At 45.4% G+C, this 18,214-nt stretch overlaps 1 protein-coding gene across 3 annotated transcripts in view; it reads left to right on the forward strand.

Moving 5' to 3' along the window:
• The window catches only part of prkn (parkin RBR E3 ubiquitin protein ligase), a 1,436,175-nt gene that overhangs the window by 1,264,943 nt on the left and 153,018 nt on the right, over positions 1-18,214 (forward strand). For all 3 annotated transcript variants that reach the window (XM_078556736.1, XM_078556737.1, XM_078556738.1), the window contains exon 9: positions 15,883-16,032. In XM_078556736.1, coding sequence (XP_078412862.1) covers positions 15,883-16,032 — 150 coding nt within the window. The remainder of the gene's footprint in view (positions 1-15,882; positions 16,033-18,214) is intronic.

Below are 18,214 nucleotides of genomic sequence, written 5' to 3' on the forward strand. Positions count from 1 at the left end.
TGTAGCATCACTGACAAAGCCAACATCTATTGCCCATCCCTAATTATTCTTGAGAAGGTGATGGTGAGCCACCTTATTGTACCACTGCAGTCCATGTGGTCCAGGAGTTTTAGCCAGCGACAGCGAAAGAACAGCAATGTAATTCTCGACGAAACCTTCCATTACTTTGATGATAATTGAAAATGGTCTAATGGGGAAATAACTGGCTGGATTGGTTTTGTCTTGTTTTTTCTGGACAGGACACACACCTGGGGAATTTTCCACATTGTTGTGTTGTGGCTGCACTGGAACAGTTTGACTAGGGCACTCCATGTCCTGGTACATAAGCCTTCAGAAATACCACCAGGATGTTATTGGGGCCCATAGCCTTTATTGTATCCAGTATGCTCAACCATTTCTTGATTTCATGTGGAGTGAATCAAATAGGGATGGTTGTGGAGCCCCCTCCTCCCATTAATTGTTTAATTGTCCACTGCTATTCACAACTGGATGTGATAGCACTGCAGAGCTTTGATCTGATATGTAGGTAGTAGGATCACCTAGATCTGTCTATAGCTGCTGCTCGTCTGCTTTCCTAAACTCCTCACTGAACCAGGGTTGGTCCCCTGGCTTGATAGTAATGATAAATTGGGGGATATGCTGGACCATGAAATTATAGATTGTGGTTCAATACAATTCTACTGCTATTGATTGTTAAGGGATATCAGCATGACATCACTAGAAGGGAAGTGTGTCATGTGATCCTGTCTTAATTTCACTTTTGCTTTGAGCAGAGCACAATACATAGCTCTGATGTCTTCAAGCCTTATACCTATGTATACCTGTTCTCATGTGCCTAGTCTTAATAAATGAACCCACAATGTGTTTACCCAATCCCTTATGAGTGATTGGTGCCTTGTGTCTTATACAGCAAATAAGCTCAAGGATATCATGAGAAGAACACAACACTGATGGCCCACAGCGGCTCATGGATGCCCATTTTTGAGCTGTTGGATTTATTTTGAATCTATCTCATTTGGCACAGTGGTAGGGCCACACAGCACAAAGGAGGGTGTCCTCACTGTGAAGACCAGACTTTGTCTCCACAAGGACTGCACTTAGATCTCTCCTACAAATACTGCCATGGACAAATGGTGCCTTGACAGGTAGATTGGTGAGAACAAAGTCAAGTAGATTTTTCCATCTTGTTGGTTCTCTCATCATCTGCCTCATTCCCAGTCTGCAAGGCAAATCTGGTCCATAATATGCCTTTCAAGTGATGTACTATGCAGCTCCAATATTTCCCAGTCAAAGGCGCAGGGTGGAGAGCCTGACACTTTTTTGAGTCACCTCAATTAAGTCGGAACAGGGAAATTCAAGCTTTCCTGCCCAGAGACCAATTGAGGCCCTGAAGTGGCCAATTAAGGGCCACCTAAGGGCCTCAGCCTGCCACAGCTGATATTTGATATTCTACCCAAGGACAGTCGGAGGGGAGGAGGGGGGGGTACGCTGGTGCAGGTAGTCCACTCCATCTATCAGGTTGCCAAGAATGTCATAGCAGGCTTGTCTGTCGGCGAACTGAAGTGGGGGTGTCCTTCCAAGTTTGGCAACCTGTGCCTCACACAGGCCCTGCCAGTGACAAGGGCCGCCCTTGCGGAAAGAGCCACCCACCTTCCACACCAGGCCCATTACCCCTGTCACTGAGGCCTGCCTGACTGGTCCCAATGAGGCCACCCCAGAGTTCCTGGACCTCCATAATTATCCCTCTTCCTGGCCCTCCTGCAGTACAAGCAGTGGTCACCATTCCCAGTGATGATGCTGGGACTGAAGAGCTGCCTGCCCCTGATTGGCTGACAGCTCTTGGAAAGGGATCCTCATCCTGAAGGTCCCAGGAATCTCAATGGCAAACAGGTCTTTGTATGATTGCTATTTAAATTGCATCAGGGCTTCCGGAAATGGCCGCGGCAGGGTTGCCAGCAGTCTTCTGGCCAGTGTACGAGGTCACCACTTCGGCTATTGAATTCAGCCCCATGTCTCCAGAGCATTTGTCCAAGCCTCTCGATTACTAGTCCAGTAACATTATCACAATACTCCCATCCCTACCTTGTCCTGCAACCCAACCACCAGCCTTCAATGACACTGAGTCTACAGGGGTGTAAACAGCATGAAGGAATATTTCCAGAAATGGAAGCAGAAGTCAAATCCTACAAAACATATATCAGTGTATTCCATCTTGGTAACAAGAATGCTGCGCATACTCTGAAAGTGACCTTCTGCGGTCATACTGTGCAATGTGACCCTGTTCTGGCCTATATCAGAGTGAAGCTGGATCACACACTAACCTTCCATGACCACCTCAAGAAGGTAACTGCTAAAGCTGGCCCAAAAACTGGCAAGTACAAGCTGGAAGCATTACGTAAGTGCTTTGGACATCTGTGACGGCCAAGTACTATGCGCCCGTATGGACCAGAAGTAGCCATACTCGACTTGTTGATGGCCAATTGAACAATACAATCCCTCAAGATGCTTCCAGCACCCTGACTGCCCATGCTGTCGTGCATTGCTCTCCCATCCATTCACTACAAAGCTACGACCCTCTGGGAGGTCCAGAAGATCAAGAAAAATTAACATTTCCCCATCCATCAGAGCCTCAACAATGTGCCTCAAAACACTTTGAAGTCACACACACCCTTTTGGATCCATGTGCTTCATCTTCAACAATGCCACCCCCAGCCCTGATGAAGCTTTTAAAGCTAAATGAAGTTCACAAGAAGTCACAAACAAGAACCTTGTGAACAATGAAATGCCACAGATCTTGGCTTCTATCTTCTATGAAGGTCATGGACAACTCCAAACCACATCTGTACCAACCATGGCAGATGCTGCACAAATGGAAAATTAAAAACTCTCCTGTGTGCAAATGTCGTTACCCAGAATAGACTCTGGAACATAAAACAATTCAGTGCCTAATTCACTAATACGAAGGAGATGTCACAGCAATACAGTCCACTATTCCTGATGCAAATATCTGACATAGCTTAAAATAATAGTTGTTGCTCTACATCTAAATCAGACATAAGAAAGTGTTTGAGTACCTTCAAACACCACCTACCCAGGAAAATTGCCTCTGATCTGTTTGATGTTCCATAATGTATTGTTAATATTCTCCTTGATAAATTCTGTGAAGGATTAGTCATTAACCATATCTTGTTCAATTTCCACATTCAACTCCATATGGATCTCTTTAGGTTTACAGATCTTCTCTAACTACTTTCTTATTATAATTATATTGGAAGTTTTTTTAGACGTTATGTTTTGAATCCCCCTTTCCACTTTTCTCTTGCCTAATCTCTAGTCAAACCCAAACCTGTTTTCTTGACCTGCTCTTGGACAGTGTTGTATTCAGCCCATTGGTCACTCTGACAAGATTTGTAATTTTTTTTCAATACCCTTTTTCATTTTCCTGTTAATTTTTTTTGAATGTTGTTGTTTACTTGGCATTTGCTGCAGTTAGCTACAAATTTGCTCAAAATGTTCCACTTTTTGATGGATGCCAATATCCTTGGCAGGTTTATTCTTGAGTGGTGATCTCCATTCATGTTACTAAACTTTACTCTCATGCCCATAAAGTTTGCCTACCAGAATTTGTACGCTGAGGTTTGGTTAAATGCCTGTGCTGTTTTTTCAGTTCAAATTCAAATTGATGTTGCCTTGGTCTCCTAGTACGCCAGCTATATTTACTTTCGGAATAGTAACTGGATTATTCACAAAGATAAGTCCAGAATTGAACTTACCATTTTGGGCCCCTGGCATACTTGGGGTAATTTTCAGCTTTGCAGCCTTACCTGCCAGATGCACATATCAGGAAACAATGAAACAAAAACAGAAAATGCTGGGAAAACTCAGCAGATCTGACAGCATCTGTGGAGAGAGAAACAGAGTTGACGTTTTGACGTATATACGGACTCAAAACGTCACCTCTGTTTCTCTCTCCACAGATGCTGTCAGACCTGCTGAGCTTTTTCAGCATTTCCTGTTCTTGTTTCAGATTTCCAGCATCCACAGTATTTTGCTTTTATCTCAGGAAACAATGTGTATGCTGCCCACGATTTTTCATCCACCAAAATTAACTGGTGAAAATTAAGGGCAGCATGCCCGTTATTTCCTGATTTCTGCGCCCATCTATAAACGCATCTCTCCAGGAGTGCAAGCTCAGAAAATCAACTCTACTGTGGCATTCATGTAGTACATTGAGAAACTTAAGAAGTTTTCCAACATGGATATTCACAGTTTATGTTAGGCTGTACTGTCTTCAATATTCATTATTCTAATATTATCATAAAGTGATGAGATAGTATGGTCTGGTGCTGACACAAAATATTGTCCTATTTCTTTGAATATATTTAGACTAAAAATCATAGAATTGTGTAGCACAGAAAGAGGCCACTAGTCCCATTGAATCTGCAATGGCACTTTCGAGAGGAGTCCAGTTATAGTTCCGCTGCCCCGCCCCCCACAACCTGCCCTTTCCCAGTTTTTCTCCTGTCTTTTCTTCTTCAAACATTCTAATAAATCTTTTCTGCAACCTCTCCAAAACCTTTGTGCCATTCTTAAATTTTGGTGCCAGAATTGGACACAATACTCCAGCTGGGGCTGAAGATGTTTTAACATAGCTTTCTGTCTTTTGTGTTCCACAGAGGTAATTTTAACCCCAAAAAGGCAGTTTGAGGGTTGTGTGGGATGTTAAATACTTTTTAAATGTCAAACCTTTTCCCAACCTACCTCCAACTCGGCCAATCCCAGTTTTCTTCGAGGAGGGGCGGGCAATCAACAGCTTCTAGAAGGCAGGTTGACCATTTGAAGATTAAAGTAATCTAAAGTGTGCCTCATAGTTAATCAGACTTCCAGGTTTAACCCTAATCGGCCGAGTCCCTTGAGCCTGGGGAAATCCAACAGCTAACGGGAGGGGAGGTAAGGACTTTATTGTGGAGAAGGTAAAGACCTGTATAGCATTTCTTATGGGCCAACAGGAGAAGGCGTGCTTCCTCCCAGCCCACTGAGTTTACCTCCTTCAATACCAGTCATTGGACTCCCCTCCCCCCTGGATCCAGGCAAAGAATTCCCCCGCTCAAACCACCTCTTCGGATTGGGAATCCGACCTCTCCCGAAATCGGTGACCATCCCTTTGATCAGACCTTCCTCCTGGGCTCAGATACTCCAGGATTGGCGGCCCTTCCCCAGGACCTAGCTGCCCTGGGATTGACGACCATGACCCTAAGCTCAAGACCCCAATACCTGCCAAGGTTCCCCCTAACTCAGCTGAAAGTTACCTCTGTTGTTCCGGAGTACAGCCTCCTCCGGAACTTTTCCGACCTGACAGAGAACCAAACCTGACAACGTGGCTGGTTTCTGGGCAGGAACCTGCTTGGAAAAAGGACGTACCTCCACAGTGAGTGGTGGCCTGGTCAACCATCCCTGCCCCACCTTCCCCAGTAAATATTAAACCCAAATTCTTTATTAACTGCTCTGCCATCTTCAAAGATTTGTGCACAAACATCACTAACAAAGGGTCATTAACTTGGAACATGAACTGTTTCCCTCTCCACAGATGTTGTAAAACCTGCTGTATATTTCCAGTCTTTCTGCGTCATCTCCAACTTTCAGTTCATGCTCACTCTTTAAAATTATACCATTTAGCTTATATTTTCTCTCCTCATAACAAAGTCTATCACCACCCAATTTTCCTGTAATGTTGGCTCAATTACCTTAACATTCAGGTCTCCCTGACATATAGGACAATGCTTCCATTTTGTCTGTTCCCCTAACCTTCCTGTTCTCTTATAAATTATATTCACATCAATTTTCCTGGGTTAGCCATGGCTCTGCTGGCTATGACATTGAAAATACGTTTTGCTACAATTGCTTCTAGTTCTACCACTTTATATTTAAGTGCTTGTGGGATTTGTATATATTGATATATACGCATCTAATTTTGGTCTCTACCTCCTTAACCTCCCTATCTGGCTGTCTGCATTTGCTGTCTGGGTAATATGAAGCTAATGGTAATAATGAATTCTTAGCCCTATTCTAATTACTTCCATTATCCTGTTTGTTCTTGTGCATAGTCAGGATCCTACTGCACTCCCATCTTTAACCTAGGTTAAATGGCTTTGAAAGCTATTTTTACATCCCCTGTGCCTGCCATTTTTAGGTGAAGCACATCACCCCTGTACCAACTCTTCTATTTGTCAAAACAGCCCCTAAGAACTTACACCATTTAGCTAACTAATTCTCAATGTTCCTGTCAGTCTTGCTGCTATTCCTGTCATTATAAATATCCCCAAGAATATGACCTCTACATTTGTCTTATTTCATTTACCACTGATATGACAATGAATATTCAGCAGATACATGTTCCCACCCAGTTAATCTTAAAGGTTGACAGTTCTGGCTCCAGGTCGGCTGCTCACCAGTCTGTTTACCTTGCTCATTTTTACACAACCACCCATCTAAGCTTAGAGGCTTCCTCAACTACTATCTCCCCAAGTTTCCAGTCCAGTTTCAGGAAGGCAGCTCGCCACCACCTTTGCCAAGACAATTAAGACCATCTCAAGAACGAATTAAAAAGTAACTCCCCTAACCTGAACACCTACTAATCTTCTATCACCAATGTTCTACACTTAGCAACCTTATTCATGTTTCTCTGTGGGTAAAACCTGAATTCTGCACCTTTAATTTCCAGGGAATTCTTCTAATCCCATGTCATGACTTTGCACTGTTTCTCTGGCGTTCCATGTAGAAGTTAGGACAGATGTCAGGAAACCCTGACAGAAGTTTTTCCCCTGTTCTGTTGTGCAATTTTTGGCATCAGAACCTTTCTGTCCTCATAGAATTTTCTTCTTTTTTTTCTCTTTCAACCCAGTCATTGTCTCCCTCAACAGTGTCATCTCCAGCCTCTTCCTCCAGTATCCCAGCAAATATTTATCTGTCATACAATATTATTAAAAGAGATTATCTAGTTCGTTGTCACATTGCAATTTGTGGGATTTTTCTGATTGCAAATTGACTGCCAAGTTTTCTAGAGTACAGCAGTGACTACACTTCAAAACATTGCCAGATCTGGCTAGATGACAATAAGGACTAACCTGCCCTTATCTGCTAAAACTGCTCACTGTTCCAGGATCATCCTGGAATGAAAAGATAACCCCCAGCTTCTTTCTCCACAACAAGCCATTTGTTGAAACTTCCTTTCCAATTCTTCCACCCTCACCCCCCACAACGAGTACGAGGTACTCATGGCACCTTTGTCACTAAGATCGAGACCAGCCGTTCAGCTGCCTTTGCCACTTCACTCGCTTCCCCAAGCCTAAATCAACTTAACATCCTGTAAGGTTCCCCCCACCACCTTAGCCCTGAACTCAAATTTTTCTCTGGTATCTCTCTTATTTTCTCTTATGCCCTGTTCAAACTCTCCTTGTCCAGAAGACCCATTTCCTGTTCTTCCCACCAAACAGTTGACTATCCAAAATAAAAACAGAAATTTCTGGAAATTTTCAGTAGGTCTTGCAGCATCTGTGGAGAGAAAACACAGTTAACCTTTCATGTTCTGATGAAAGATGGCAGATTTGAAAGGTTGGGTGAAATTTTGCTAAAGCTGTGAAGGTCCCTTTGTGGTTTTTGGGCGGCCAGCACGCTCGGGTGAGAGGCATAACTCTCCCCATGATATTGCCAGAAGAAGACAATTAAGAGCTGGCAGGCAAGGGAAACTAATTAAAGACAGCGGGTGGGTCTTCCACACTGCTGGTCTAATCAGAGGACCGATAGCTTTGGAGCCTTGGCAGCGCTACGGAGAGAAGTGGCCATTGCTGACCCAGCAAGGAGAATGTAAGGACTCCTCCATTTCGAGGCGCCCTCAGAAAGGTGGGCATTAAATAGGTTTTTACATGGGCCAAGCAGACAGGGCCCCAAGGGGTGAATTTGCTGGTGGCACCTTGGAGACTCTGGCTCTGATAGCCCAGCCACTGTCCCACCCCCCCGGAAGCCACTTTGAGGTCACCTCCTTGCAGTTGGTGACACCCTGATGGGGTGATTGGAAAAATCACTTTCAATTGGGCCAATAATCATTCAAATTGGCTGTCCTCCTCCATTTGGTGGAAACTGGGTTGCTGCATTCCCATCACTGGGAATCTTCCCCAGCAACAGGAATGCGTTGGGAAGCTATCCTGGCGAGTGATGTCCCTGAGAAGGAAGAAGCCTACTGCCCCCAAGTTCAGCGGCAATGCACTGAGGTTGGGCTTGTGAGAGTGTGAGTTGAAAGTGAGGAGAAGGTTGACTTACCATGAGGACCCACTAGAGGTAGAGCCATCTCAGCATTCACCTACACCCTCCACTACCGCAAAGCCACACCTCGGTGGGACCTAGTTGTAGAGCAGGCTCAGGGTCACAATCTGGTGAGCACAGCACAGGTACGGGTCCACAGCAGGCAGAGGCACGGGCATCCAAGGTCACCAGTACTCGGAGAACTGCTGGAGGCCAGACTCCTGCTGAATCAGAGTCACATGGCGAGCCTCTGGACTCGGCCCTAACCTAGCTGTTGGAGCTGCAAAGACAGACACGGGAACATCAGGCAGGGTTGTCAGATGCCATTACCAGATTGCAACGTACGAAGTCCACATTCAGTCTTATGTAATTGCGCCAACAAGCCAGCGCACCATGGTCAACACTGGTAGGATGGCAACTGCCATGGAGACTATAGTCCAGGTCATTGCATCTGAAATGTGGCAGAACCTGCACTCCATCTCTCTAGGCATAGGTGGGATCCATTAGTGGCTAGGCGAGAGGGGACGGGTCACCTCGACCTCACTCCAGGTGTCCCTTTTCCTTAAGGAGTCAGGGAGGTGCCCTCTGCCACCCATAGGGAGGAGGACCATTAGGGCTGGACATCCCAGGGCCATCCACCCAGGTGACTCCGAGAGTGTCCAACTGCTCCCAGTCCCCTCTGCCTGTGACCCTTTAATCTGCATCTCCACAGGCCACGGAGGGTGCACCTGCCCCACAGAAGGAGATCTAAAGCAGGCCGGGGCCCTCCAGGCCTCAGATCACCGCCAAGGTCATCACAGACAACAGGACATAGCAGTCAGCAGGCTGCTTCCGCCTCCACTGTGGATATTGGGGATGCACCAAGATATAGCGGTAGGGTAAGAAAAGCTAAGAAACACTAGGAGCATGAAGGTAGCACGGGTGATCACATTCTGTAAATTGATACCACAAATGTAAATAGATTTTGATTCATCCCACTTCTCATATAGTGTATGCCTCTTCTACTTGATGATATGTTCTGTGGTCAGTCAAGTGTCACAAATACCCACCCCTCTCCTCCCAGATGTCCCATTGTCTGCCTCAGTTCTATGGTGTCTCAAAACATCTGATTACAATGCTTGACCGTTCTCTGTGCAGCATCGACATGAATGAAGCCTCTGCCTCTAAGAACTTGTGATTGGCCAAGGCATCTCTGAGACCTGCTTCAGAGGTTCATATTATGTTGCCTCATGAGCTTAGAACCTGGAGGCCACTTTGGTCTCCCGATGCTTCTGCATTGTAGAGTGCTCAGTGTGGATCTTACAGGATTGAATGACGACCTACATAGTGCATCTTTCATTGGCCTCCAAGTACTTTAATCAGCCTTGAGTGTGTTTTACATATAAACTAAAACTCAAAGCTCTTATACACTCCTGTCTGTCTGCTACCTTATCTCATGTCTGTGTGTACATCTAAACATGACCCCAGTATTAGTCCCCACCTCCCCACCTCCATGATTTAGAGCAATGGACCTCACTGACACATGTTGAACCTTGCGATTCCTGCTAGATGATGCGACATAGGAGTTGTATGTAAAGGCCCCAGATGCCTGACTTGGACATGGGAGGATGCAGCTCTCAGCCTGAAGGTCTGGCTAGCCTCTCGTGACATTAACCCTCTGCCAGCCCTGAGGTGGTCAATCAACATTGTAATATGCAACTTGCAAAGCATTGATAAGACTGGTTTTCTGTGTGCATATGTCAGACTGTTGGAATGAAAATGCAGAGGCCTCAGATGGGATCAAAGCGAAGCTCCAAAACATCTGATGTGTGCTCTTTATTATCAGCAATTTGGGTTCTTAAGGCCTAGATGGAGTGTCAGCATTTTTGGGCCCACAAATGCCAAGGCTAGACTGCACAGAAAATTGGGGGACTCCAAATGGAGATGTGGTAATGAGTGCTTGACAGATATCAGACTCTGCTGCTCCTGAAGCTTTCGCAGTCCACTGAAAAGTAAGCTGAAGTGTAGACTTGTATCCATAACTGAGAATTACAGATGACTGTGTCCTGAAGACATATCTAACTCTGGGGACTGAGTTTAATGATGAGGCCTGAACACTTGTCGTGCATGACCTATGTAGAGATACTGCAGTGCAGATTCAGAATTGACCTCATACATGTAGGTGAGAACCACTGAGTGATGATTGTCCTCCTTGAGGTGCCTTGCCAGGCTGCAGACACACTGCCATGAATGCACTGAGGATTACACTGCTGCTCCTGCCTCTTGGGCAGTGGAATGCTGGCAAGATGCTTGAAGAGGCTGCATCATCTCAACTTGCGCACCAAACACACTGTTACAGTTGTTATCCCATAACAGAAAGGCCACATGCTCCAGAGGCTGCCTCATGTTCCAAGGATGAGGACATCGTGACACAACAGTGTAACTACTCATTCAGAGATTGATGTCCTGTGTTGAGGTGACAAGGATCGCAACAAAGTTGTTAAGATAACCCAGCATGGAGGGCACTCGTGAAAGAAGTTCATATGAGCTATCCGTCATCATCCTCCTGGAACCTGCATCTCATTTGTACATCTGGCCCGTGCTTTGGCGTCTTCCCCTGGAGCCTCAGTTTCCTTGCCCTCATCAAGCTCAGCCCTCTCAAAGTCCTCATCATGGGAGGAGAGGTGCAGCTCCTCCATCTCTCATTCTGGCAAGACATCCCCGCTTTGGAGTGCCAGGTTGTATAGAGTTCAGCAAGCCACAGTGATGCAAGAGACCCTCTGGGGAGGGTACTGACCTGTCCAGACATCAAATATGCATCTTCAAGATGACAATGGTGTGCTCAATCAATGAGCGTGTTGCAGAATGAGCAGCGTTATACCTTCCCTAAGAGGCACTTTGTAGTTGCCAAACAGGGGTCATCAACCACATCCTTTGTAGGTAGCCTTTATCACCGACGAGCCAACCCTGGATGCACTGAGGGCCCTCCAAGATCTGTGGCACCTGCAAGTGATTCAAGATGTATGAATTGTGGGAGCTTCTAGGGTATCTCGCACATACCTGCATAATCTGCTTCTGGTGTTTGCAGACCAGCTGCACATTGAGAGAACCCTTTTCTGTTGATGAATTGTAGTGGTTGCTGTCAGGGAGCTCTTAAAGCCACCTGTGTGCAGTCGATGGCACCCTGCACCTGTGGGAATCTGGAGATCGCTGCTTCATCTAAGGAGAACTGGACGTAATTGTATGCCTTGCTAAATAGGCTGTCTGCAATCTCTCAAATGCATTTGTGAGCAGATGCTTGAGAAATCCCACTGAGGTCCCCAGTGGAGCCCTGGACTGAGCCACTCATGAAGAATTTCAGAGCGGCTGACACTTTTAGAACCATTGGCAATGGAAGGCCTCCCAGTCCCTGTGGCATCCCTCCCAGAGAATTTGGCAGATGTGAGCCACCACATCCCTAGACGTGCAAAGGTGTCTATGGCACTGTCTCTCGCTCATCTGGAGGTATGGGAAGTGCCTTTGGTACACCCTTGGTCTTGACATATGGGATGGTCGGAGGGGATTGGGCCTGGGGGATGTTCAACTCCTGAACCTGCTAGCTGCAAGCTTTGGAGGTCTTTGGACCATTAGGCAGATGTATTTTGGCCTGTTTCCCCTTTTCAGACACTTGGGATTTCCCACGAGAAGGACAAAGTGGCTTTGGAAGCCAATCCTAAAATGGCCCCAATTGGGTTTATACTCTCGCAAGAATGTGCAAAATGAGTTCGGGCACCACATTCCCGAAATTGGCATTAAACCATTCCTAACATGTCTCAGCTGTGCCTTTCTCTCCATTTTCAAAAGCGGAAACGAGTAAAGTACCCCTTCAATCTGCCCACAAGTGCAGTCTACAAGTACAAGTCGACCCCTTCCACAAGCCCTGAGACCCCTCCCATGGCAATTATTTTTCATATATTGCTTTTCAGCTGCGTCATTGGATCAGCTTGAAAAGTGCTGAAGTTATACTACCAGACCAGTTTCAAACGCCTCCCCCCCACCCCCCGTGACCATCAAAGTCCCTCCCATTGTGCTGGAGGAGCATCATGGGTTTGCCTCCCTCCAATCACTCTCCTTCCTCCCCCTATAATCCTTCATCCCATTGTGATAGTTGTTGATGTCCCTGTCCATCCCCCCAAAACCATTTGACGTTGATGTCCCGATGCCTCGAGGAGACCTGACCCCTCCCCATCTTGAGGCCCATTGTACTGTGAGTTACCGAGACCCCACCTGCCCCCGCAATGAGACCATTGCGTGCCCCCCCTACAATACCTGTTCCCCATCTACAGGCTGTAGATGCCTTCCCTGTCTGTGACTGTGCCATCTGCAGCCCAGTATCAAACCACCAATCCCCATGACGAACGTATGTGAGGGGCTGAAACCCTGCAAACCATGCTGTGTATGACTGACACAGGACTGGCAGGTCTTCCACTCCCTGGACTGAGTCCAGGACAGGTGTGCCACACCCCTCTAATTTGTGGTGCAGGTCCACAGGACTGTTTATGCCCTCTGGCCCCGACTAATGGCCCCACCCCTCCCACACCCAGTGATGTGTCTCCATGCTCTCTTCCCCAGTTATCTCCTCCCAGTCATGTGTCTCTGTACACCCTTTCCCTCAGGCTCCATTGCCATCTCCTCTCCCACCCCCAGTCACGTTTTTGACCTCCAGCCCTTTCCCTTGCCTCTGTTTTGTCTCACACCCTCCCAGTCAATCCTTTGCCCTCCTATCCCCCACTTTCCCGCTGGTCTCGCATGGTAAGCCTTGGCTCTGATCCTGCCCCCTCCCCCCCACCTTGCGTTCACACTGGTCTTGCCTGCGCAGCCTTGGCATGGAGTGGCAGCAGCCATGTGTGCAGCACAGTGAAAGGTAGGTGAGTGCTGCAGACATGCACCTTGAGGTCACAAGTGAAGTGGTGCTCGCAAGATGGACATCACTTATACCCGGTCATGAATCACCCCGGTCTAACTAGTCACTGGTGTGACCTTTTGATCTGGAGTAGGGGTGTGATTCTGGTGAGCTGGGTTTTTAATGAGTATTTATGATATTCAAACGAATGCAAATGCAGTTCCTGATATGGTGCGGCAGGCTGCCCGACCCACCATGAAAGTCAGGAGTGGAAAAACGCAAACTATTTTTGTGCTGGCGGGAAACTGACTTTTGGCCATTCTCTGCATTTTCCTGTCCCGCCCACCATGATGCCCATGATGACGGGACCAGAAAATCCCGCCAATTAATTCTGTTTATTCCGCAGATGCTCCATGACCTGCTGAGTATTTCCAGCATTTTCTGTTTTAATTTCACATTTCCAGCTTCTGCAGCATTTTGCTTTTGTATGAGCTGACCCTTCAACTTCCCTTCTCATCTTACTTGATATTGATATAGAATTTCTCTCTCCTGAGGTACCATCCACTATCCTTTAAATCTGCCATCCTCACCTCTCCCCTGAAAAAAGCCAACTCTACAGCCCTCCACTTTTGCAAACTACAGCCCCATCTCCAATCTCTCTCCCTTTGTCTCCAAGGTCCTTGGATGTGTTGTCGCTTACCAAATCCATGCCCATCTTTCCCAGAATTCCATGAATCCCTAACTCCGTTGCAGAACCAAAACGACTCTTGTCAAAGTCACAGATAGGACCATGGCAAACTACCCCTCCTCATCCTTGTTAATCCTGTCTGCATCCTTGGACATGATTGACTACATCACCCTCCTTCAATGCCTCTCCTCCATCATCCAGTTGGGTGGGACTGCACTCACCTGGTTCCATTCTCATCTATGCAGTCAGAGAGAGAGAATCACCTGCTATGACTTGCCTTTCCACTCTTGCACCATTACCTCTGCTGTCCCCTAAGGATCTCTCCTTGGCCCCATTCTATTTCTCACATACATGCTGCCCCTCAGCCATATCAGGAAACACAGCATCATTTTCCACAGGTATGCTGAAGACACCTAGCTCTAACTCACCATTGCCTCTCTTGACCCTTCCACTGTTTCCAACTGCTTGTGCTAATGGATGAGCAAGCGTTTCCTGCGATTAAATATTTGAAAGACCGAAGCCACTGTTTTCAGTCCCTGCCACATACTCTGTTACCTTACCATCAACTCCATCCCTCTCCCTGACAACTACCTGAGGCTGAACCGGACTGTTTGCAACCTTGGTCTCACATTTGACCCTGAGATGAGCTTCCGACCATCTTTCCTTACCATCACTAAGATCGCCTATTTTCACCTCCAATTACATTGACCAACTCCACCACTGCCTCATCTCATTTGCTGCTGAAACTCTCATCCATAACTTTGTTACCTCTAGACCTGACTATTCCAATACACTCCTGGCCAGCCCCTTATCTTCCACACTCTGTAAACTTGGTCATTCTTTCTTTCAATGTCTCTTTTTTTAATGTGTTCCTTTTGCATTGTTGCTAATTGACCCCTTCCACCAACCTTAGTCGCCTTTCTTAGCTGATTGTGTGCCGGCCCCTTATCATTAGTGAATCTTTCATAATTACCAAGCCTCTCAAGTACGAAATACCCTTCTCTCTGGTTTTTTAATCCTGCCACTCATCGGTTTACAAGGACAATAACGTTGTTTAAATTTCTTGCTGCTGACAACTGACACATGCAAATCATTACTTTCGTATTACTCCCCACTCCACATGTGGCTTAGCCCTCAGCTGAATGCACTTTGCTACATTGGTAGTCTTATCTTGAATCTTAATATGAAAACTTGATATTATTTATGAACAGAACTGCTCTTAAAATAGCACATCTCACTAGGTCATTACATTTAATGAAGAGGAGATGACCTTTAAGTCTTGGTAACACAATGGATTTAGATTTTTCCAGCTCACTGTCATTCAAGGCTCATTGATGGACCTCTGCTCAGCACCAGGTGATTAATTGCAGGACTTGGTTTCCTTAAAGCCAATGAAAATGAGTTCATATTGGAGGAGAGTTGTGAAACTTAGCGATTTTTTCAATCTCAGAAAATCTATTGCAATGAAGACAGAAATAGAAGTAGGCAATTTAGCCCCTCAAGCATGCTCCACTATCCAGTGAGGTCATGGCTGACCTGCGACCCAACTCCATATAATTATCTTTGCCCCATATTGCTTGACATCTTTGGCTAACAAAAATTTATCAATCTCAGTTTTAAAATTAACAATTGATTGCTGTATGTGGAAGAGAGTTTCAAACTTCTACCAGCCTTTGTGTGAAGAAGTGTTTCCTAGTTTCACTCCTGGAAGGTCTATCTAATTTTTAGGCCAGACCTCCTCGCCCTAGACTCCGCAACCAGCATAAATAGTTTCTCTCTAGCTGCTCTAATTGTTCCCCTTAATTTTTATTTTTCCAATGTCAAAAGCAGTTTATAAACACAAGTGTGTTGAAATATGGCTGCAGTCCATCAGAGGATTATTATCTGAGGTTTGCATTGTGATATCTTCCTTCTTGTATGTATAAAGATATAAGTTAGTAGCAGCCAAATCATTATGCTATAAACTGCGCTCTATTGGGTTAAGCGAATTACAAAATGCCCCTTGTTTTAATTGCTGAATCTCTCCCATCTGCAGTATGATCGTTATCAACGCTATGGAACAGAGGAATGTGTACTACAGATGGGCGGGGTACTGTGCCCAAGACCAGGCTGTGGAGCTGGCCTGCTTCCAGATGCAGGCTTACGTAGGATTGAGTGTCTGGTGCAAAATGGAGTAGGCTGCGGGGTAAGAGCTAACACAAAACATCTGCTTGTTTTGCTGTATTGCTGATCTTTCTAATTAAAAGTTAAGTTGACATCAATGGCAGTAAAAGTCAAGCGAGAAGTAACCTGGGCTGTTGATTCACTATCACAGTTTCCAGTGAATTTTGGGGCCACAATATTGTTCTAATACTTGATCCAATTTAGAAACATAAATTGTCAACTATATAACACTGAAAAAATGCAGGACATGTCCTGTCACTGTGCCAATTACTGATTTGTTCATTAAAGGGCTGGTCTATAGTTTACATGGGCAAAGACATTGTGATATGATGAATGAAATGATTGTCACTCATCACACTTGATTGTATAAGATTATCTTTATTTTTATCAATAACTAACACTAAATCACTTAACTATACACTATAAAGGCTCATGTTGCAAAACCAATCGCACACTTGGGTGTGCCAGATTTGCACCACAGCATACTGTTTCTTAGAATTGGGTCTGACCAATAAAAACTGCTTGATTCAGCAGCACCAGTGCTCTAAAGCATATCTACTTATGGGTCTTGGCTCCATCACAATTTTCAAGTTTTTACATGGATTATTTTCTTTGGTTTGCTGTTATTGATCACTGCTGTAAGTGGACTTCACATTTTCTGCCAACTGTCTAGTTAACATTAGCATGGCCCATTGATCATAACAGAGGGTGCTCATATCATATACCACCTAATGAGATATGGTACATGCCAACACATGATTCCCCTCTCTTTACAGAAGGTGGACTGAGGTAAAACTTTACCCAGCCAAGGCACAGCTTTCCACCGAAAGCTGGATTTGCTTGCATATTTGAAAAGTGTAGTTATCGCTATGAGAACAATCATTTTCTGTACTCCTTAAAAGAAAAAATAATAAAGCTGAATGTTACTAGCTCTCTAATCATGGGATCACCTCTTAAATGAAATTTAATGCTACTACTGTGAAAATCTAAATTACACTATGCTGGGCTTGACAGAAACAGTGAGAGAGACAGAGAGAATCTCTTCCCTTACATCCGTGTGTTTCATGATGTAATAAATCCCTAATACTGCACAAAGACAAAGGAAGCAATCTTTATTGATGGCTTAAAATATTTATCAGTGATATAACTGCTTTAACTAATTGACCCCCTGGGGCCTGCGTATTGTTTATATTGTTTACAGCTGCAGTACCGCATGTTTTCCATAGAACAACAAAGGTTAAGCAAAGATTTGATAAAGATGTTCAAAATTACAAAAGGTTTTAATAGAGTAGATAAGGTGAACTGTTTCCACTGAGAGAAAGATTGGTAACCGAAAAACACAGGCCGGGATTTTCAGTGGGAATTGTGAGTGGGATGGGAAAATTTGGAGAGGCAGTCCATGGACTTTCGGTGGGATCGGAAAAGCCCGGCCACGGGCAGAACCGGAAAATCCTGCCCTCAGATTTCAGACAACTGACACCAAAAGCAGAGTGGAGATGAGAAGAATTTTTTTTTAATGTAACTTGTTGTTAAGGCCTAGGATGCTCTGCTGGAAAAGGGTAGTGAAAGCTAAGACTAAAGTCATGTTTACTGGGTAGCAGTGATTTCCATGCTCTTATATGCTTCAGAGACTTGGACAACCTACAGCAGGTACTTCAATGCAATTGAAAAGTACCATCAGCAAGAACATCCAAATCTAGTGGCAAGAAAGGCAGTCCAACAGCAGCATCCTCTCCCAAGCCAACATGCCAGCATCGAGGCACTACTCACTCAAAACCAGCTCCATTGGGCAGGACACCATTCATATGCCTGACACTAGACTCCCGAAGCAACTGTTCTACTTGGAACTTGGTTGCAGCAGGAGATTTGCAGGAGAACAGTGAAACTCTTCAGGGATGCCCTCCCTGAAGAGGTCAAACATTCCCGCTGACTCATGGGAATCCTTGGCCTGTGACCAACCAACATAGAGGAGGTACATTTGAGAAGGAACTGAACACATCAAGAGAATTTGTGGGGAACAGACAGAGGCAAAGTCAAGGCATCAGATATAGCACACAAACTTCCAGACAACTCACCTACCTGATCCTTCAAGCACCATCTGCCCCTCGTGTGGCAGAGTCTGCAGATCACTCACTGGAATTATCAGCAATCTCTGAACCCATCGCACCAGAATGGAAGCAAGCCATCCTTGATCCTGAGGGACT

This window comes from Cetorhinus maximus, chromosome 14 (genome assembly GCF_964194155.1).
Source record: "Cetorhinus maximus chromosome 14, sCetMax3.hap1.1, whole genome shotgun sequence".
NCBI classification, from domain to species: domain Eukaryota; kingdom Metazoa; phylum Chordata; class Chondrichthyes; order Lamniformes; family Cetorhinidae; genus Cetorhinus; species Cetorhinus maximus.